General features: G+C 42.1%; 2 protein-coding genes across 2 annotated transcripts; both read right to left on the bottom strand.

The window, feature by feature from the left end:
* Positions 1–42: 42 nt before the first annotated feature.
* Positions 43–5,445, bottom strand: LOC310937277 (solute carrier family 22 member 13-like; the record flags this gene model as incomplete). Its single annotated transcript, XM_083901507.1, has 8 exons — positions 43–241; positions 324–432; positions 2,552–2,766; positions 2,852–2,946; positions 3,025–3,167; positions 3,865–4,019; positions 4,328–4,431; positions 5,071–5,445. 8 exons carry the CDS (start codon positions 5,443–5,445, stop codon positions 43–45), a joined length of 1,395 nt encoding a protein of 464 aa, XP_083757633.1.
* A 614-nt stretch (positions 5,446–6,059) lies between these two features.
* LOC310937276 (uncharacterized protein) lies at positions 6,060–21,364 on the bottom strand (the record flags this gene model as incomplete). The annotated part of the gene is made up of 23 exons (XM_083901506.1): positions 6,060–6,111; positions 6,206–6,400; positions 6,483–6,591; positions 7,032–7,246; positions 7,335–7,429; positions 7,507–7,627; positions 7,712–7,920; positions 8,555–8,812; positions 9,940–10,042; positions 10,125–10,233; positions 12,225–12,310; positions 12,397–12,491; positions 12,570–12,690; positions 13,827–13,930; positions 14,555–14,812; positions 16,878–17,061; positions 17,162–17,270; positions 17,567–17,573; positions 17,833–17,953; positions 18,026–18,197; positions 19,073–19,227; positions 19,321–19,424; positions 20,996–21,364. 23 exons carry the CDS (start codon positions 21,362–21,364, stop codon positions 6,060–6,062), a joined length of 3,351 nt encoding a protein of 1,116 aa, XP_083757632.1.
* Between the last annotated feature and the right edge of the window lie 2,383 nt (positions 21,365–23,747).

Below are 23,747 nucleotides of genomic sequence, written 5' to 3'. Positions count from 1 at the left end.
AGGGAAACAGAATCAATGTTGTTAAAGTGTTTGTCCATCTGCTCACGTTTGTTCAGCCTGGTCTTGAAGTTCAGAATTGCCAGTTTCAGGAAGTAGTAAACAGAGGACTCCAGCAGTGATGGGGAAGATGCCGTATACCAACATGGGGATGGTGTGATGGTAGACGCCCAGGAGTCTGATCAGTGGAGCGATGACGCCTGATACACGAGCACTCATGGAGTTCAGACCTACACCATTCTGCCTACCAGTACAGGTACAGAGCTCATCAACCACGCCAACTTATACCAGCAAACATGGACATTGCTACATTTGACCTATCCTACCTTAAAACAGTCGGGTACAGTTCTGCAGAATACACAAAGACTATGCTGAAAGAAGCAGTTGCAGCACATTTCCCTAGAACAGCTATGACTGTGATCACCACAGGAAGATCTGGAGGAAAAATCATCAATCAGAAAAAATATAAATTAAATATCATTACACAAAAATAGGTTTTATGTTCCAAGGGTCACAAATCACTTTTCTCCACGAGTGGCCGGCTGCAGTCTATGGATTTCCTCTGCACTACAAGTTGACCTCTGACATTTGCTACTTCCTGGCCCTTTCAAAGTAAGTCTTTGCGAAACAGTATATAGTATTTATTGTAGTAACTGTAGTTACTGGTGAAGTAAACCTCAAGAATGCTTTACCACGAGCTACAACTAGGAACTACGCTAACTACGGTAAGGCAGATCTTCTACCTAGGTGGAATCCCTTGGGAATCCACATTGTTGGAACCCTTTAGCATCGTCAGCAGGGAACTCAGGGTCTTAAGGTGTTTCGCCCCTTAACCTGAACACCTCGCGTGGGGCAGCGAAGACTGACTAGCCTTCACCTGCAGAAGGGTTCCAACTGTGGGCTCTCTTTAGCCACAGCCATCTTGAGCTGGACTTGGCTGCTGCGGCTATGTCCCTGGTGGCTATCTTCAGCTGTTTGGGTTGCAGCCCCACCCTCTGCAGGAAGTAGCCCACTGATTTTGCGGGGAACCCGCGGCAGCCGACTTCAATGGGATAGCTGATTGCATGCCACCCCTTTAGCACAGCTTTGTCGACTAAGTCCTAGTATTTGGCTTTCTTCAGTTGGTGGGATGTGGCCAGCCTTTCTTCCCAGGGTACCGTGAGCTTAGCAACTATGATTGTTTTAGTGCTCCTGGATAGCAAGATCATATCTGGTAGAAGGGAGGTCACTGCCACATCCTGTGGGAAGATGAGTTTCCTCTTCAGGTCCACACTCAACTCCCAGTCTGAGGCTCCTTGCAGGGTGAAGGGTCAGATCGTGGCCACGGAGCTGGTCTTGACTCCTTGGGTCTTGACTTCTTCCCTCACAAAGTTTATGGCTTTGGGAGGTTGGGCTTGCATTTGTTGGGCTTGCATGTTGTTGGCCTTAACTCGCTACTGTTCCACCCATTTAGCGATTTCTGTAAGGACCTTGTCATGCCTCCATCTATACCGCCCTTCTGCCAATCCTTTGGACAGCAGGTCAGAATGTGGTTCAGTGTGCATAAAGCTGCACCACACTGCTTGCAAGATGGGGCTTCATCTTTGCCCCAGATCTTCAGGTTTCTTGGGGTTGGCAGCAGGTCAGTCACCGAGTGCAAGAGAAAGCTCAACTTCCCTTGGTCAGTCTGCCACAACTCCTTCCAATACAGCGGTCGCTCCTGTGCCTGGTCCCATTGTGTCCATCGGCCCTGGGAGGCAAGTCCGATGGCTTTCACCTGGCGCTCCTCCTCTACTGCCTCTCGGACTCTCTGTACCACGAGACCTCTTTTGGCTCTGGCGTCTGCCCTGCTCCACCTCTTCTCGCTGTAGTGACCCAGGCCCAGTCGTCCCTTACATGCCACGCCCATGATTTCCTGGTACTTCCCATGAGATTCCGCTTCTCTTACGGCTTGTTGGGGCTTCCACTTTCTGCCGCATTTGATGGTCTTGCTTGCATGTCTTACTTTCCCATCCTCAGACGAAAGGAGTGTACTAACTGCCCTTGCCTTGGTGGCTTTAAACTACTCCACCACTGATGAAACTGGCAGAGGAAGCTTGGAGGTCTTGCTGTACAGGTTGATTGTGCTGAAGGATGGAGGGACTCCAAGCCATTTGCGCCTTGGATGCTGAAGGTGTTGCCCGTTAGTTTCCCCTTTAAGATACAGAGGCTCCTTGACTTTTCTGATTTTAACTGCAGGCGTGACCATGTCGCCATCTTGGGTTTGGATTGAACGGTCACTTTGAGATGATTTTGACAATTTTGCACATGTAGTATTTGAAAGAACTGCTACTACAGCTTTACTGTGATCAACTTCTTATTAACTTAGGTTACTTTGGACAAGATAAGGGTTAAATTTAACCAAAAACTTCACTTAATATCCCACAGTGTAGGTGTGAGGGGGCAAATTTGAAGCTAATTCTGATGATTCCCCAACAAAAGGACACCATTATAACTTCTTAGGTCTTGTACTTATTTATCTATTTGTGTTCACAGTAAGATAATAATACAGTCATGTTAGCATGTGACACATTACCTTTTGGAATAACAAGTATCCCAAGAGTAACTGCACCTCCAAAAAATAGCGTCCCTGCTTGACAAATTTTCCTCCCAAAGCGCTGGACTAGTGCCAAAGAGCCCAGATATGCAGGAACTTCTACTGCACCAAAGACGAACTGTGTGAGGTAGATGTCCAACCCAAAATTGCCAACATTCAGGCTCAGTCCATAGTACAATAGACTTGCTGCAAACCTATGACATGGGACACATATCGTCAGTGCCGACAGAAAGGCAGTGATGTAGAAGAGACAGCAGATTGTGATTGAAATGAACTCACCACATGTAGCACATGATGAGAACACGTTTCCTCAGATATGATATTCTGAAGATGTCCACTATGCTTCTTCTCTCAGATGTTTCCTCAGCCTCCAGCTTTTAGATGTATTAGTGTATAATTCAGAGCCTTGTTATTTTAGATGTTCTTTCTTTTTATTCTTGAATGTCACTCACCTGATTCAATAAGTCTTCTGGGACCTTCCTCCCATTCACCTTAGCTGCCCTCTGGATCTCCTTGATGGCCTCCTTCTTCTTGCCCTGGGTGATGAGCCAGCGAGCTGACTCTGGAAGAATCCTAGGTGACATGAAATATATACCTGAATTATTTTTCCACAGCTTCAATTTCATAAACATGAATATGGGATGTGAGGCTGCTGACCAGTAAAAGACTCCCAGGAAGATGATAATAGGGCTGAAGAGCACCAGCTGTTGGATCCTCCAATTACGGATGAAATAGGCAATGCCAGACGTTATCACCAATCCAATGGAGTAACTGAAATGGCCCATAACAGTAACGAAAGCAAATTTGGAAGGACCACTCCATTCTCCACCTCAAGAGCAATATGACAGCAGGTTTGTTTTTTCAAAGTGTAGTAAACATAACTCAATTGAGTTGACTTCGTCTAAGTGTCTGATGAAAAACCTCTGCCTCAGGGTGGAATAAAAACAGTGAGACAGTGTCACAATGGAGATTATGTTAGCCTAGCCAGGTAGCTCCTTACTGCAGAAATGAACTGAAAAAATAACATTAGCTGGTGGTATTATTATCCTCAATTGACTCAGCCTAGCTTACATTTTATCTTTACCTACTTGGTACAAGCTATTGTGAGTACACATGTAAAGGAAATAATATATAATATAGTATAATACATAAATTCTCCTAAATTGCTATTAGTGGGGGACAGAAATTTAAAATGGCGCGGCAGCTTCCCACAGTGGCAGAAACAGAAATGATACTGTTCTGGGCAGCACTTCCTGGTGATATTAGGTGTCCGTTGTGAATATTGAACTTACCAAGAACAAATGCACAAACAATAATGCCAGAATTTGCGACGCCACTGAAGAATCTGAAAACTATATACGCATAGATGTTGGGTGAGAAACCAGTAGCAACACCACTCAACATTAGCTGAAGGATTGAGATTAGGATCACGAAGCGTCGACCGAACCTGTGAAAAGATGAAAACTGTTAGACATTTTATATTTTTCATGCAATAAACACTGTTACGGCCTCATATTGTGGTTTATGCAAAATAGTCTGTGTGGTTTGTACCCAACAAGGCACAAGCCTTAGTTTTAAAAATAATTGATCTCCACCACAGGTTTGTTTTCAATCATTTAGGTCTACTAGGTGTAGAGATGCTGTTCCACCCTGTATTTTTTGTTAATCTTCCACAATTGTTTCTTGAAACCATCTCACATATTGGTATGTTTGTTGCTTCCACCAGCCACGTACAAAGAAAACGATGGTTCGTACCTGTCGCCCATCGACCCAAACACCAGCGCTCCCACCGTAAGACCGGCCATGTGGATGGACTGTGAGATCTCAATGAAACTGCTCCTGTCACACACCAGGTCAAACTGATGACGGGAAGAAAGAAAACGTGCTCAGAAAAGAACTATTTACAAATGTACGGTATACACCCATGGCCAGGGTGCAATCCCCCACCAAGGTCTATCTGGTCCAGCGAGATGCTAAGGCCAGCCCTAAAAGGGTGAAAACATTTGGACACAAAAAGACAACAAAAAAGACATGGTAAGTCAGTTCCTGTCCTGCTGCACTGACTCCAGCACATTGTCGGCAAATGGGGTGCCGGCTGCTATTCTGGCAATAGAACCTATAAAGGTAGATGGAGTTGACCAAGAGGCCGTAGTACATATTTTAGACAAAGGGACATCTTGCCATAAAACCTGAGGCCTTTTCATATGCCTCTTGGATTATATCCACAACCCAGTCTGATAAACTCATTTTGGAGACAGGTAGGCAGACAGTTAGGTCTGAGACAGACAAAGAGTTAGTCCCTTGTCCTGTGGGCATGTGTGCGATAGATACACCTTCCTTCAGGCAGGTTGATGACCTGCCAGCCAGTCAGTCTTTGGACTGTCTGCTCCTCCAAATCCAAACATCATTAACATCCTGATCATGGATTTTTTTTTTTTTTTTACTTAAAGCAAGGTCTATCAAGAAGTGGAACTGGAGAATAAACAAGTGATTCTTACCTCAGTCACAATGCTGGAAGCACCTTTGGGTGTTTCATAGACGGATCCATTCGTGCATCCTGTCGTTGTGTTAATCCCATACGCTTCAATAGTTTTCAAATCCAAATCCACAGGTGTGAACATTTCACAGCTCTCGTACTTCCCATCATTGTTCACAGGAATGGTGAGATTTTTCTGTCTCTCCTCTGTCAGGTTGGTTCCTTGGGCCAAAATCCAGTCAGTGTTACAGTGATGTGGGAAGTTCATACCTGTGAACACCTGACTAATAAAATCAACACCTGTATACATATTGGGGAAGAATAATGCAAGAACCAGAAGTTTTTGAAATAAACCAAACTCCCCAATCTCCTTCAGGATCTGCCCAAAGTTGGTCATATTGGTGTCCGTACAGTAAGTCCTCAGAGTTCAGCAGCAGACACAAGAATGTCCAGTAAAACCAACGCACAAACTGATGAGAGGATTTCTCAGTCTGAAGTCCAACTGCTTTACACTCTTTCCTTTAACTGGCACCATATATTTGTCCAGTCCAATGTTACAGAATCTCATTTCATCAGATAACTGATAAGACATCGGTTCATAGCTCTCATAATGTGTCGTTTTATGAATACCATGTTAAAGTCAAAGATTAAACAGATCTATATAAGTGTGTCTCCATAACTGCAGAAAGAAACATGTAGAGGTAAATCTGTGAGCTTTGAGAGTGCACTTGGTTCTTCAAGTGCTTTTGATTTCAATATTTACATTTTAGGTCAGTTATAAAACAGAATGCAATACCTGCAAGGAGCCACAGATTCATGTGTAACTGCATATGAAGACATGTTTAGATTATATTGTATGTCCTTGAATATTATTTGAAAATAAAAATGCAGGTAATTTAAATATAAAACATGGTGAAATGTAAACATTAATTTAAACCTCATGGTTTTTATTTATTTATTCCACTTACACAGAAGTACACAATAAGAAATTATTGCAAATTTCCATTTAAATTACAGTTTTGTGCTCTCTTGTGGTTTGGACGGAGTCTCGTTCTCAGGTTTCCTGAAAATAAAAACAAACAATTAAATATATTACTTTGATTTTCTTCTCAGGGAAACATAATCTATGTTGTTAAAGTGTTTTTCCATCTACTCACGTTTGTTCAGTGTGGTCTTGAAGTTCAGTATTTGCAGTTTCGGGAAGTAGTAAACAGAGGACTCCAGCAGTGATGGGGAAGATGCCGTATACCAACATGGGAACGGTGTGATGGTAGACGCCCAGGAGTCTGATCAGTGGAGCGATGACGCCTGCTACACGAGCACTCATGGAGTTCAGACCTACACCATTCTGCCTACCAGTACAGGTACAGAACTCATCAACCACGCCAACTTATACCAGCAAACATGGACATTGCTACATTTGACCTATCCTACCTTAAAACAGTCGGGTACAGTTCTGCAGAATACACAAAGACTATGGCGAAACAGGCAGTTGCAGCAAACTTTCCCAGTACAGCTAGGACTGTGATCACCACAGGAAGATCTGGAGGGAAAAAATCACCAAACACTTGAAATTCATAAACAAATATATGACCCTCTGGACAGATGACAACAGACTTTGACACTTTCACTGCATCGTCTGTGGTTTGAGGTAAAAATTACTCAGACAAGTTAAACCTACAAAAAATCATACACGGGACTTCCAGAATTGCTCAAAGTTGATGAAGAAGAGACCGTAAACAAAGGCGGACAACACACCTGGACAACAAGAACACTCATGCAAGAATGTCATTTGTTGACTTCAGCATTCAACACTTTTACCATTTTCATGTCAGATGCTTGCGCTCAGAAAAACCAAGAGAGCAAAGAAACAACACTAAAATCGTCCATACTGTCAGCTGGTAGATCTTCTACATATTCATCTATTTGTATTGTGTTCACAGTAAGATAATAATACAGTCATGTTAGCATGTGACACATTACCTTTTGGAATAACAAGTATCCCAAGAGTTACTGAACCTCCAAAAAATAGGGCCCCTGCTTGACACATTTTCCTCCCAAAGCGCTGGATTAGTGCCAAAGAGCCCAGACGTGCAGGTAGTTCTACTAGACCAAATATGAACTGTGTGAGGTAGATGTCCAACCCAAAATTACCAACATTCAGGCTCAGTCCATAGTACACCAGACTTATTGAAAACCTATGAGACGTGGGAGACATTATCGTCAGTGACAACACAAAGGCAGTGATGTAGAAGAGACAGCAGATTGTGATTGAAATTAACTCACCAGATGTAGCACATCATGAGAACACGTTTCCTAAGATATGATATTCTGAAGATGTCCACTATGCTTCTTCTCTCAGATGTTTTCTCAGCCTCCAGCTTTTAGATGTATTAGTGTATAATTCAGAGCCTTGTTATTTTAGATTTCCTTCTTTTTGTTCTTGAATGTCACTCACCTGATTCAATAAGTCTTCTGGGACCTTCCTCCCATTCACCTTAGCTGCCCTCTGGATCTCCTTGATGGCCTCCTTCTTCTTGCCCTGGGTGATGAGCCAGCGAGCTGACTCTGGAAGAATCCTAGGTCACAGGAAATACATACATATATTGTTTTTCCACAGCTGCAATTTCAGAAACATGAATATGGGATGTGAGGCTGCTGACCAGTAAAAGACTCCCAGGAAGACGATTATAGGGCTGAAGAGCACCAGCTGTTGGATCCTCCAGTTACGGATGAAATAGGCAATGCCAGAGGCCATCAACAGTCCAATAGGGAACATCAAATTGCTCGTAACGGTAACCAAAGCAAATTTGGAAGAATCAGTCCACTCTCCACCTTGAGAGCAAGAGGACAATAGTTTCAGTTTGGCTCGCTAATGAAGTGATTCACACGCATTTGGAGACCGAGGTCTGATTCTACCCGATTTAGAGGTTTAAAACGAGCTGTCAATCACCCTAATTGACCAAGGTAAGCCAGAGCTATGACGCTGCGTAACTGAAGGTGCTTCAGAGCCACAGAGTTGTTATTACGCACTGCACAGGGAGCATCCATTTACAGCGAGTTATACTTTTTTCTTTTTTTTTTCAAAACTAGTTCTTTTTAGACCGATAGTGACATTAAATGGGTTTTTAATAATTTGGTACCTTTAGCACTCAATCATAACAGTTTTGGTCACTGCATAGAATAGAAAAGAATAGAACTTTACTGTCCATCAAGGTGGAAATTCGCGTTCAGGCATAAAAACATTGAATCTTAAAAGGACAAGTACAAAAAGTAATGAAAACCATACATACACAAAAATTCAATAAGAGGTAGTCACAAAACTGGAAAAGCCACAGACAGGGTTAGTTTACACTAATAACTGTGACTTTAAAGCTTGGAGGTTACTTTGTGGAGTTATAAAGACATATTGCATTTGGACATTTGCATACATTTTTGGTTGTATATATTCCCTTGTTGGTCAAGAACTGGTCAGCAGAACTGGAGAATAAACAAGTGTCTCTTACCTCGGTCACAATGCTGGAAGCACCTTTGGGTGTTTCATAAAGGAATCCATTCGTGCATCCTGTCGTTGTGTTAATCCCATACGCTTCAATAGTTTCCAGATCCAAATCCACAGGTGTGAACATTTCACAGCTCTCATACTTCCCATCATTGTTCACAGGAATGGTGAGATTTTTCTGTCTCTCCTCCGTCAGGTTGGTTCCTTGGGCCAAAATCCAGTCATTGTTACAATGATGTGGGAATTTCATACCTGTGAACACCTGACCGATCAAATCAAAAGCTGTAAACATATTGGGGAAGCATAATGCAAGAACCAGAAGTTTTTGAAATAAACCAAACTCCCCAATCTCCTTCAGGATCTGCCCAAAGTTGGTCATATTGGTGTCCGTACAGTAAGTCCTCAGAGTTCAGCAGTGGACACAAAAATATCCAGTAACACCAACGCACTCTGATGATAGGATTTCTCAGTCTGAAGTCCAACTGCTTTACACTCTTTCCCTTAATTGCCATCATATATTTGTTCAATCCAATGGACTCCAATGTTGTTACAGAGTCATATTTCTATAAGATAACTGATAAGACATCGCTTCACAACTCTCATATGTGTCGGTTTATGAATACTACGTTAAAGTCAAAGATTAAACAGATCTATATAATTGTGTCTCCATAACTGCAGAAAGAAACATGTAGAGGTAAATCTGTGAGCTTTGTGAGTGCACTTGGTTCTTCAGTTGCTTTTGATTTCTATATTTTCACTTTAGGACCGTTATAAAATAGAATGCAATACCTGCAAGGAGCCACAGAGTCATGTGTTATATGAAGACATGTTTAGATTATGTATGTGTATGTTCTTGAATATTGTTCAAATATCAAAATGCAGGTAATTGACCTCCGTCAGGAGGTATATGGTTTCGCCGGAGTTTGTTTGTCTGTCTGTTAGCAACATAACTTGCGTGATGTGTAGACGCTGCACCCCGGCAGGGTGTATTTTGTGAGCACTGGGCTGCCTTGGCGGAGGTCTGCGCTCTCTGAGTGCTTTTCTCGTTTAAATACAAAACATGGTGAAACTTAAATATAATCAGGTCAAGGTTTTTTTTATATATTTTACTTACACAGACGTAACAATAAGAAATGTCTACAAATGCCCATTAAAATTACAGTTTTGTGCTCTCGTGTGGTTTGGACGGAGTCTCCTTCTCAGGTTTCCTGAAAATAAAAACAAACAATTAAATATATTACTTGGATTTTCTTCTCAGGGAAACAGAATCTGTGTTAAAGTGTGTCCATCTGCTCACGTTTGTTCTGCGTGGTCTTGAAGTTCAGTATTTGCAGTTTCAGGAAGTAGTAAACAGAGGACTCCAGCAGTGATGGGGAAGATGCCGTATACCAACATGGGAACGGTGTGATGGTAGACGCCCAGGAGTCTGATCAGTGGAGCGATGACGCCTGATACATGAGCACTCATGGAGTTCAGACCTACACCATTCTGCCTATCAGTACAGGTACAGAACTCATCAACCACGCCAACTTATACCAGCAAACATGGACATTGGTGCATTTGACCTATCCTACCTTAAAACAGTCGGGTACAGTTCTGCAGAATACACATACATTATGCCGACAGAGGCTGTTGCAGCAAATTTCCCTATTACAGCAATGACTGTGATCACCACAGGAAGATCTGGAGGAAAAATCATAAATCAGATACGATATAATTTGAGAAAAATGTAAATCAAATATCGTAATACAAATTATGTTTGAGGTTCTTAGGGTCACAAAAAAAATTCTCCAAAAGTGGCCGGCTGCAAACAATATGGATTTCCTCTGCACTACAAGTTGACCTCTGACATTTGCTACTTCCTGGCCCTTTTAAAGTAAGAACTCTCAATTTCAGTATTGTCACTATATAATTGACATTAACAAACATTAGCTGAGGTGAGCACTTATATTTAGTTTATAGAGTACAAGGGCCCCACTGGAACTGAAGGAGTTTTTCTTTTTTATTATTATTATTATTTTTCTATTGCATGAAATTATTTTTTCAATAGAACATATCTGGTGAGGTGGACATGACATTACCCATGTCCATGTTAAACAATTGCTCCACTGGCAATTTTGAAAATTGGTACATACAGTATGTGCATTGGCTCGGGACGAACAAAACCGTATTGGGACCCATGGCTGAAATTGAACAGGGATGTCACCATTTTGGATTGATTAAGTAGAACCATATAAGGTTCTTCAGCTTGTCCTCATAGGAGAACCCTTTTTGGCTCCAGGTAGAACATTTTTATAAAGGTTCCACTTGGAACCCTTTTAAAATCCTTTATTCAGGAAAGGAGTGATTTGGTGCAGTGTGTTTTGGGTGGCAGTCGTGGGCGGGGGCCCCGACGGCCCAATCGCGGGACAACTCTAGCTATGGGGACATGGAATGTCACCTCGCTGGGGGGGAAACAGCCAGAGCTTGTGCGGGAGGTGAAGCGGTACTGACTAAAAATAGTCGGGCTCACCTCCACAAGGAACCCAACTCCTTGAGAGAGGCTGGACTCTCTACTACTCTGGAGTTGCCCAAGGTGAGAGACGGCGAGCTGGTGTGGGCTTGCTTATAGCTCCCTAGCTCAGCCGCCATGTGTTGGAGTTGTCTCTGCAGAACGAAAGGGTCGCGTCCCTCCGCCTTCAGGTGGGGGGTAGGTCTCTCACTGTTTTTTCGGCTTACGGGCTAAACAGCAGTGCAGAGTACCCGGCCTTTTTGGAGTCTCTGGAATGAATACTGGAAAGTGCTCCAACCGGGAACTCCATAGTTCTGTTGGGAGCCTTCATCGCCCACGTGGGCAATGACAGTGTGACCTGGAGAGGCATGATTGGGAGGAGTGGCCTCCCCGATCTGAACCCCATCCGGTGCCTCAGGAGGGGGAAGCAGTACTCCGCCAATACTGTTTACAGTGGAGGTGGGGAGCTGTTGACCTCGACTGGGGACATTGTCGGGCGGTGGAAGGAATACTTCGAGGATCTCCTCAATCCCACTGACACGCTTTCCCTAGAGGAAGCAGAGGCTGGGGACTCAGAGGTCGACTCATTCATTACCCAAGCCGAAGTCACTGAGTTAGTTAGGAAGCTGCCCAGTGGCAAGGCACCGGGAGTGGATGAGATCCGACCTGAGTACCTAAAGTCTCTGGATGCTGTAGGGCTGTCTTGGTTGACACCTCTCTGCAGCATTGCGTGGCAGTTGGGGACAGTGCCTCTGGACTGGCAGACTGGGGTGGTGGTCCCTCTTTTTAAAAAGGGGGACTGGAGGGTGTGTTCCAACTATCGGGGGATCACACTCCTCAGCCTCTCGGGGAAAGTCTATTCCAGGGTACTAGAGAGGAGTTTTCGGCTGATAGTCGAATGTCGGATTCACGAGGAACAATGTGGTTTTCGTCCTGGCCGTGGAACACTGGACCAGCTCTATACCCTTCGCAGGGTGCTCGAGGGTTCATGGGAGTTTGCGACCCGGCCTCGGATAAGCAGTAGAAGATGGATGGATGGATGGATGGACATTACCTTTTGGAATAACAAGTATCCCAAGAGTAACTGAACCTCCAAAAAATAGCGTCCATGCTTGACACATTTTCCTCCCAAAGCGCTGGGTTAGTGCCAAAGAGCCCAGATGTGAAGGAACTTCAACTGCACCAAAGATGAACTGTGTGAGGTAGATGTCCAACCCAAAATTGCCAACATTCAGGCTCAGTCCATAGTACAACAGACTTGCTCCAAACCTATGACGTGGGAGACATTATCATCAGTGCCGACACAAAGGCAGTGATGTCGAAGAGACAGCAGATTGTGATTGAAATGAACTCACCAGATGTAGCACATGATGAGGACACGTTTCCTCAGATATGATATTCTGAAGATGTCCACTATGCTTCTTCTCTCAGATGTTTCCTCAGCCTCCAGCTTTTAGATGTATTAGTGTATAATTCAGAGCATTGTTATTTTAGATGTTCTTACTTTTTATTCTTGAATGTCACTCACCTGATTCAATAAGTCTTCTGGGACCTTCCTCCCATTCACATTAGCTGCCCTCTGGATCTCCTTGATGGCCTCCTCCTTCTTGCCCTGGGTGATGAGCCAGCGAGCTGACTCTGGAAGAATCCTAGGTGACATGAAATATATACCTGAATTATTTTTCCACAGCTTCAATTTCATAAACATGAATATGGGATGTGAGGCTGCTGACCAGTAAAAGACTCCAAGGAAGACGATAATAGGGCTGAAGAGCACCAGCTGTTGGATCCTCCAGTTGCGTATCAAATAGGCAATGCCAGACGTTATCATCAGTCCAATGGAGAAACTGAAAGGGCCCATAAAAGTAACCAAAGCAAATTTGGAAGGACCACTCCATTCTCCACCTTAAGAGCAATATGACAGCAGGTTTGTTTTTTCAAAGTGTAGTAAACATAACTCAATTAAGTTGACTCCATCTATGTGTCTGATGAAAAACTTTTGCCTCATGGTGGAATAAAAAGAGTGAGATAATGTCACAATGGAGATTATGTTAGCCTCGCCAGGTAGCTCCTTACTGCAGGAACATTAGATGGTAGTATTATTATCCTCAATTGACTCAGCCTAGCTTTTACATTTTAGCTTTACATACTCGGTGGGGTGCTGTGGCGTACTAAAAGTGGTGTGAATTTTTGAAAGTCACTTTTTAGCACATTTACAACCGTATTTATTCACTTAGAAAATTATCAAATCTAAAAATCCAAATGCTAAATCTAAGTATAGCCACCTGAGCAAGGGAAATAAACCCTTGAACATACATTATCGTGATAATGACTACCTAAAACAAAAATAACATTCACTTTGGCTGAGCTGTCATGTCTGCCTTCATAAAGGGAAGGCACCCCTATTGTGGTACACTCCACACAGTCGGTCACTTTCTCCACGCTCGCTCATGAATGCTCGCCCCACTAGCCACATATCAACATGTGGTGGACAGCAGATCCTGGTGATTCCGTTGTGAATATTGAACTTACCAAGAACAAATGCACAAACAATAACGCCAGCAGTTGCGATGCCACTGAAGAATTTGAAAACTATATACGCATAGATGTTGGGTGAGAAACCAGAAGCAACACCACTCAACATCAGCTGAAGGAGTGAGATTAGGACCACGAAGCGTCGACCGAACCTGTGAAACGATGAAAACTGTTAGACATTTTATTTGTTTTTAATTAGTTTCTTGGACACTGTTATGGCCCCTCCCCAACGAAAATCTTCTGTTGGTACCTGTCAGCCATCGACCCAAACACCAGGGCTCCCACTGCAAGACCGGCCATGTGGATGGACTGTGAGATCTCAATGAAACTGCTTCTGTCACACACCAGGTCAAACTGATGACAGGTAGAAAGAAAACAATTAAAATGGTGAATCTCACATTCCATTTTGGTAGCAGGACCATTTCACGTTTGGGTACGAGCAGACGACCTCACACAACCTACAAACCGAGTTTCCCTGTTTACTACGTTCTCCGTTGTCTCTTTTGACTAAAACAAGAGCACCACACCTGGAAAGTGTTGCAAGTCAGTTCCTGTCACATGGTCGGAAAATGGATGCTACATTCAACCAAGAGGCCGCAGTTCAGATTTTAGACAAAGGGACATCTCGCCATGAAGCCCAAAGCCTTTCCTTATGCCTCTTGGATTATATCCACAACCCAGTCTGATGAAGTCTGATCCCAAGACAGTTTGGTCTGAGACAGACAAAGAGCTAGTCCATTGTCCTGTGGGTAAGTGTACGATAGATGCACCCCTCCTTCAGGCAGGTGGAAAAGACCTGCCTGCCAGTCAGTCTCTGGACTGTCTGCTCCTTCTTATTCCAAACATCATTAACATCCTGAATGACGTCACTCAGTGGTAAATCCACAGAATTTACATGGATTATTTATTGGAATTCGTATTTTCTTAAAGCGTGGTCTATCAAGAACTGCAACTGGAGAATGAACAAGTGTCTCTTACCTCGGTCACAATGCTGGAAGCACCTTTGGGTGTTTCATAGACGGATCCATTTGTGCATCCTGTCGTTGTGTTAATCCCATACGCTTCAATAGTTTCCAGATCCAAATCCACAGGTGTGAACATTTCACAGCTCTCGTACTTCCCATCATTGTTCACAGGAATGGTGAGATTTTTCTGTCTCTCCTCCGTCAGGTTGGTTCCTTGGGCCAAAATCCAGTCAGTGTTACAGTGATGTGGGAAGTTCATACCTGTAAATACCTGACCAATAAAATCAAAACTTGTATACATATTGGGGAAGCATAATGCAAAGACCAAGAGTTTTTGAAATAAACCAAACTCCCCAATCTCCTTCAGAATATGTCCAAAGTTGGTCATATCTGTATCCGTAGAGTAAGTCCTCACAGTGCAGCAGTGGACACAAAAATATCCAGTAACACCAACGCACAAACTGATGATAGGATTTCTCAGTCTGAAGTCCAACTGCTTTACACTCTTTCCCTTAATTGGCACCATATATTTGTCCAGTCCAATGTTACAGAATCATATTTCTATGATAACTGATCAGACATAGGTAGCTCTCATATGTGTCGTTTAAAAGTCAATATAAGTCAAAGATTAAACAGATCTATATCTATATTGTGTCCTTTAGAATACAATACCTGCAAGGAGCCACAGAGTCATGTTATATGAAAGCACTCATGTATGTTTAGATTATTTATGAGTATGTCCTTGATTTTATTCAAATATCAAAATGCAGGTAATTTAACCTCTTCTTCACGGTTGCCCCCGATACCAGGGGCAGCGTCAGACGCAGCGACAAAAGCATCATAAAACCTTATCTAACTTTAACAAACACAGACATGCTGCATACCCACAGAAAGGTCAGAAACTCAGCTAAAAGCTAATATACGATTCTTATGTTCACGAAACACAGTTAAAACATCGACGGATCAAACCAGCAGGAGCGAAAAAACGTTACAGCGCATACGTTGAAAAGCGGCACCGGAGCGTCAGCGTGATTATGTAAACAAAGAAAAAACATGTGTCGGCCGGACAATCCACAGATTCCAGTGGTACCATTTTTATCACTCTACGACCAAGATTTACAGATCCAGCCCCAAAATAAGAGCAAAACAACAACTGACTTTCAAGAAATACAAGCAGATATGTCTTACCTTTGCTGTTTATCAAAACACGTTATTTCCACCGGAACAAAACCACTTCTAATGAAAAACTACACTTTCCAGCATGCTTTGGGAACAAATCCCTGTCTGATTGATCATTACAGAGCGACATTAGATCGTTCTGATTAGAGAAAGGCGAATGTTCGACAGATGGGTCATATGCATTTATGTCCTTTTGACTCGCTAATGAAGTGATTCACACGCATTTGGAGACCAGGGTCTGATTCTATCAGTTTAGAGGTTTTAAACGAGCTGTCAATCACCCTATTTGACCAAGGTAAGCCAGAGCTATGGCGCTGCATAACGCTGCATAACTGAAGCCACACAACAGAGCCACAGAGTTGTTATTAGACAGGGAGCATCCATTTACCGCGAGTTATCATACTTTTTTTTTTTTTCAAAACAAGTTCTTTTTAGACCTGTAGTGACATATAAATAAAATTAAATGGGTTTTTAATAATTTGGTACCTAAGAAATCTCAAATGGCACAGATGGTGCCAAGCTGAGCCAAAAGTTAGAACGCCCAGACATCTCTTTACTAAAACCTCTGTAATTTCACTCTGCTTCATTTCAGCAGCATCAGACTTTGCACAGCTCATGTCCACATGTTGTTACATGACCTCCATGTGTTTTTAAGCTCCTACTGCATATTTTAAAGGTGATATTTGCTTTAAAATCCAATATTTTTTTAGGCGAGAGAAAAAAAATCCTTCAGTTATGCTGTGTTCCATGTACATTTACTCTGACAGTGGCATCTACAGTCAAACTTACACCTCTGGTGGAATCTCACAAGTGTTATATTTATTTTGATACCAAGATAATCCACATAGAGCTTGTAACTGCAGAGATTTACTCTATTTAGTTTGGGCATGTCATTTTCAAGGAGGGACTCCAAAAAGAGGGTCAGGGAAGAAGTGGTTAAATATAAAACGTCAAGGTTGTTTTTTTTATTCATATCAGCATACGATAAAATTACACAACAAGAAATTATTGTAAAAATCATGATGTTCATTTAAATTACATCTTGGTGCTCTTACGCAATTTTGCTGAAACTTGCTTTGGAAAGTTGCTTTGGATTTCTTGCATGAGAAAAACATTTTCTGTTGTGAAAGTGAATCGCGATTTCACCCGAGTTCAACGTAGTCCTGAAGTTCAACGTTGCCAGTTTCAGGGAGCAGAAAACACAAGACTCCAGCAGCAAAGGGGATGACACCATATATCAGCATAGGGATGGTGTGATGGTAGACGCCCAGGAGTCTGATCAGTGGAACGAGGACGCCGGCTACACGAGCACACATGGAGTTTAGGCCTACACCATTCTGTCTGCAGATAATGACCACATCAAGAACATCAAGTCAAGAAAATGTGGACATTTCTACACAATGACATTTACATTTTACCTCAGAGACGTCACCTTCTTTACCTTAAAACAGTAGGGTACAGTTCTGCGGTATAAATATAGATTATGGCGAAACAGACAGTGGCAGCAAATTTTCCTACTACAGCTGTGACTGTGACCACCACAGGAAGATCTAGAGGAAAAAGGGGTCACATTGTCACAAGACACTTGATGTTTGCAGATGGAAATACATTCCTGATAGTATGTGACATATTTATTACCTTCTGGAACAACAAGCATCCCAAGACAAGCAGAACCTCCAAAAAATAGGGCCCCTGCTTGAGATTTTCTCCTCCCAAAGCGCTGGATTAGTGGCAAAGAGCCCAGATATGCAGGAACTTCTACTAGACCAAAGATGAACTGTGTGATGTAGATGTCCAACCCAAAATTGCCAACATTCAGGCTCAGTCCATAGTACAACAGACTTACTGCAAACCTATGACGTGAGAGACATTATCGTCAGTGACGACACAAAGGCAGTGATGTTGAAGAGAGAGAAGATTGTGATTGAAATGAACTCACCACATGTAGCACATGATGAGAGCACGCTTTCTGAGATATGAGATTCTGAAGATGTCCACCATGCTTCTTCTCTCACATGTTTCCACAATATCCAGCTTTTAGATGTATTAGTGTATATTTCAGAGCCTTGTTATATTTTATTTTATTTTATTTTACTCTTGAATGTCACTCACCTGATTCAATAATTCTTCTGGGACCTTCCTCCCATTCACCTTAGCTGCCCTCTGGATCTCCTTGATGGCCTCCTTCTTCTTGCCCTGGGTGATGAGCCAGCGAGCTGACTCTGGAAGAATCCTAGGTGACATGAAATATATGTACAATTCTTCTGCAACAGAAATTTGAGAAACATGAATATGGTATGCTGACCAGTAAAAGATTCCCAGGACAATGATAATGGGGCTGAAGAGCACCAGCTGCAGGGTCCTCCAGTTACGGACCAAATAGGCAACGCCAGATATTATCATCAGCCCAAGAGCAACAGAAGAATGGCAGATCGTGGTACAAAAAGCAAACTTGGAAGATTCAGTCCATTCTCCACCTTCAGAGCAATAGAACCAAAGCAAGTTTAAATCACCTGACTCTCAGCATTTATCGTGTATGAAAAACTGGAATAACACGAAGCACTGCAGGGGACATCAACCAACCAGGGTTCCAGATGATTAATTTCTTCGTATTATATACAATATATATATAATATATATTATTATGTCATTTCCGGGTATTGGCCAATCACAAGACAGTCTGTCTTCTGGGTGTGAGATTTCAGTCTGAAACACCGCGGCTGAGGACAGTGTCAGTAAGTAGAGATTTCTATCGGCTCTTTTACAGCAACTAGGAGATTTTTGACCATAAAAACAAGTTAATGTATGTAAGTAGACCTCCATAACTAACATATATGTGCAACAGGACAACTCTAGCTTTAAAGTATGTATAGTAAGTAAAAACCAAGTATAGATTAATGGTTTTAAAGCTCACATAGAGTGGTCCTGTTGCACATAATATATGTCAGTTATGGAGGTCTACTTACATACATTAAGTTGTTTTTATGGTCAAAAACCTCCTAGTTGCTGTAATTAGCCGATATAAATCCTCTTTTCTGACGGTGTTTAACTATAACGGGATTTTCAGAGATCTCGCTGAGCCCAAGATTACAATAAAACACAGCGTTCTCAGCAGTGGCTGAACTGTTTGTTTCGAACCTTCAGGGCTTAATAAACAAGGTAACGATGCAGATACACACTAAAAAACAGCGTTAATTGGAACTTCCGGTCTAGGTCCGCTTTAAACCAAGTACAGATTTTTAAAATGGCTTTGGCATCCCATAGTCGCAGCACCAGATGTTGCACTGTTATGAACAATGGTTTCTGATGAAATGAGCTTTTAAGCATTCAGTTATTGTTGTGAATGACTTACCGATGACAAATGCAGTATTCAAAATACCAGATACTGCCACGCCACTTAAGAATTTGAGAACAATAAAAACATAGATGTTGGGTGAGAAAGCAGCAGAAACATCACACAGCAGCAGCTGAAGGTGTGAAAGGAGGACCACGAAGCGTCGACCGAACCTGGACAAAGACACACAAAATGTGTACGTTTAACGTGTATTTTTAATCGATTTGGATCAGATTCTAATACGCAGCTACAGTAGAATTGAATACCTGTCGGCCATCACCCCGAACACCAACGCTCCAACCAAAAGACCGGCCATGCCGATGGACTGTGAGACTTCGATCAAACTGCTCCGGTCACACACCAGGTCAAACTGAAGAAAACAGGAAGGAACAAGTGAAAGAGTTGTCGGTGGAGACGTCACTTTTAGTACATTTACATTCATGACAAGAAAAAGAACTGAACCTGAGCTTTAAAAGACAAGGAAACAATGACTAACACACACCCAGATAATGCTAACGTTTCCTATACGATCAAGTTCTACCACCCAAACTGGACGAGGTGCTATTGAAATAATGAAAGAAGCTAGCGCGCAGAAGACCTAGCTTATGCTCTTTCAGTTAAATTAAATATTTTTGAAGTCAATGGATGGTAAAGAGACACAAAATATGGTCTCAACATGTTAACAGCTCGTTGCTAGCTAAAGCTGTTTTCGGCTGTGATGTAAAAGATAAACTTGAAAACATACGACGAGCTGAAACAGTCAGCACAGCGGAGTGTGTAAATATTTTGGAGTTATCAACATGGCAGTGCGGTCAACTTCAATCCCTTAAAATACCTAAAACTTGTGAACTTTACACAGAACTTCACTACATACCCCCTTCATTATGATGTATGTATATTAAATTTCTGCCAATAAACTCTCCTCGATGTTACACAAGGGACCTTGGTAATTTAATTTGTGCTCATAGTGACTGGTATACTTTTTGTGCTGAAGATTTAACAGTCACACTCACCACAAGCACAATGCTAACGCTTTAGTTGGCTCAGGACTTGTCGGTTATATTCTGTATGAATGGATCATAACGGGTAGACGGCAGCTAAATATATAAAATTTGGTAGGTAGATACACTACCGGTCAAAAGTTTTTGTGAAATTGAAGCCATTCAAGTCCAATGAATTGCTTAAAATGGTGAAAAGGTAAGTAGTGAACTGCTAGAGGTAAAAAAAAAAAATAAAAAAAAATAAAATAATTAAGTCAAGGTGTCATTGAGTAAAGTTTCCATTATCAAAAGGCACTCAGAAAGTGGGAGAAACTCTGACAGGAAGAGGTCTGGCAGATTCGAAGCCACAACAGAATCAGAAGACAAGTTTCTGAGAGTCAACAGCATGCATGATAGGAGGCTCACAGGACAACAGCCTCAAGCACAGCTTAACATCGGTCGTCGTAAGCAAGTTCAGTTTCAACTGTAAAGAGAAGACTTCGAGTTGCAGGTTTTGACGGTCGAGTTGCAGCAGGAAAGCCACTGCTAAGACGTCAGAATAAGAAGAAGAGGCTTGCCTGGACCATGAAACACCGCCAATGGACTACTGAAGTATGGAAGAAGGTGTTATGGAGTGATGAGTTTTGTAAGCCGACGAGTAGGTGAAAGGATGGTGATGATGAGCCGGCTATCACGGTAAGCTGTTACCTTACTTCTTTTAATTTTGGGTAACCTTAGCTTTTTTTTTTTTTAAAACCTATATCAGTTCACTACTTACCTTTGTACCATTTCAAGCTATTCATTGGACTTGAATGGCTTCAATTTCACAAAACAAAACTGAAAAGTTGTGGTGTTCTAAAACTTTTGACCGGTAGTGTATGTCACACACACGTCTACATGATCCATTCACACAACAACCTGCTCCTTCTGAATCCAAACATCATTAAAATTGTACTCTTACCTCGGTCACAATGCTGGAAGCACCTTTGGGCGACTCATAAACAGATCCGTTTATGCATCCTGTCGTCGTGTTAACCCCAAACGCTTCAATGGTTTCCAAATCCACTGGTGTGAACATTTCGCAGCTTTCATATTTCCCATCGTCGTTCAGAGGAACGGTGAGATTTTTCTGTCTCTCCTTTGTCAGGTTGGTCGTTTGGGCCAAGATCCAGTCAGTGTTGCAGTGATGTGGGAAGTCCATACCTATGAACACCTGACTGATCAGATCAAAGGATACAAAAATGGTGGGGATGAATAACGCAACAACTAAACGTTTTTGAAATAGACCAAACTCCCCAATCTCCTTCAGGATCTGATCAAAGGTGCTCATATTGGTATCTGTGCGTCCTCTGAGTGCGGTGTGGGAAGCAGTCACAGAGAGTCTCTTGAGGATAACATTGAGATAAGTATTATCTCTCAGTACCTCAGGCAACTGAACTTAATCTTAAAGAGCTGGCTGATATTTTAGTGGAAGTTGTAAGTGACGTAGCATACAATGTAGACAAAGCTTGGTTTAACTGTGTAAAAAACATGTGTAAATATTGAGATAAGTATTTTATATCTTTACCGATGTGTACTGTAAAACTGGAACATCTGTATTTTCATGAACATCACACATTGTGGCCACAGGAATGTGGCTGATCTCTCATGGTTTTGAGAAGAAGATAGAAGTGAGAGTAAGACGTGTCACGTGATCAGATTTCTGACAGACGTTACACTTATTCAAGCGCTCGAGAAGGCATATATCTTATTGGCCAAGCACAGAGTAGCAACTCATATATTTAGGCATCCTCAAGGTGACCTGCACGCATCAGAACGCGAGACTTTGAACGTCACGTGGCTGTTGATGCCAGTTGGGACGGCCTAAGTACTTTAAAGACCACTGATCTACGGTGATGTTCACGCACAATTGTTCTGTCGCGTCTGAAAAAGAGAACATAGAGTGAACACCGCACAACTGTTTTGGTTGGATAAAGTGGTAAACAGTGCTTGTCGGACTCCGACTGTAGATCTGAAGAAATCCCCGAGTTGGTTGTTGTGGAGGACTGCACTGGTTGTGTTGTCGTAAAGTGACTTGATAATGGTCACCAGACTCATCTATGTTGTAGTCTCTCATAACCTTCCATAGGGCCTCATGCCACGCACGGTCAAATGCCTTCTTGAAGTCTCTAAAGTTGTGCCGTATCTCCTTTTAGATGTTCTAAAGCAGAGATCTACAAACCTTTTAGATGTTACTCCACCAGCAACCTGATACTGAAGATTTGCTCAGTTGTGCTCCTTCTGGCTCTGAAGCCTGCCTGTTCTTCGTCTCTTCTGCTTTGGGATTTAGTATGTTGAGGATGACACGTAGCATGACCTTGCTCGGATGGCTGATGAGGCTGATCGTGCTGTAATTCTGGCAGAGTCGCAGGTTGCCTTTCTTGGGTAGTGGGATGATCAGAGATTGGGTCCATTCTTTTGGCCATTCTTTCTTCTCCCAGATCTGTTGGCAGAGCATGGTTAACACCTGTACCATAGCCTGTCCACCGTGCTTGATGAGCTCTCCCGGGATATTGTCAACTCCTGGAGATTTCCCTGCTTTAGTGCAAAGAGACTTTCCAGCATTTAATAGGTGCTGTTCCACAGTGTACTCGCTGTGTTTCGGCCGCCAAATTATCAGTGCATCCCTAAATATAACATCTTTATTGACAAGAACAATGTAACTGTAATAATGACATATTTGATGGTGTGATGATGGGGTTTCAATCGGCACCTGGACATGGGAGCAATTACATGGGGTTGCACTGGCCTTGTTCTGTGGTTTAGAAAAATCTGTGGCGTAAAAAAAAAAATGTATTTAAAACAACTCTTAGCCTGGTGGGGGGCAAGTAATGCACTGGGGGAAACCCTATAATAATAATAATAATAATAACTGTTGTAGAACTTTCCAGCAGGTGAAACTATATGTGTTAGATGTTATGATTACGTCCATGGAGTTTGTGTAGTTCGTAATCAAAGCATAGTTGATCATTGTGATCGCCCTGTGTCATGCTAATTTTGATAGTGATAGTGGCATCTAAAATGTACACATTTTCATGCTAAAGGATTTAAAGTGTGTAATATCTTTACATTCAAAACTAATGAACATTCTAGAAGTGTCATGGATAACCTTAGACCTTTGAATAGCATTATATAGTGACATTCCTTGCAGTTGTGCCACCTGATTAACGGTTCTGCCACCTGACAATTGCAACTAAACTCAAATTAAACAGCTTCTGTTTGGATGCAAGCATTATTTTCTACCCTTGTCGTGAAGTTCACACAAAACACTTTTTTTAAAAATTAAGAGTTTTATGATAAAAAAAAAAAAAAATCTCGTTTTACATTGGTTGAACCACCTGACATGGAAAGTGTACCAGCCTACATATAGTTGAAAGTAGTTATTTTTATAAGTATTTGACAGAGATCTACAAACCTTTTAGCTTAGTCCCAATGGTCTCTGGGGTTCCTCTGGCTGATGCAACATTTAGTTTACAGCTATTGTCTCTCGACTTCAAAATAAAGTCCAATGTTTATGGTTGGACCACCCTGACATTTAGGAAATGTAAACTGCTGGACAATATTTTAGCAGCTTTAAAAACTATTGATATTAGTGAAAAGACATAATTCAAAAGACTTCAAAAATAAAATAATGCCAGAGTATTTTATTTTGAGTTTATCATTATTAAAACAAC

The sequence above is a fragment of the Microchirus variegatus genome, assembly GCF_963457635.1.
Source record: "Microchirus variegatus genome assembly, chromosome: 15".
Taxonomy (NCBI): Eukaryota; Metazoa; Chordata; class Actinopteri; order Pleuronectiformes; family Soleidae; genus Microchirus; species Microchirus variegatus.
Note: the sequence above shows the minus strand (reverse complement) of the source record. Positions and strands in the feature narration are given on the sequence as shown.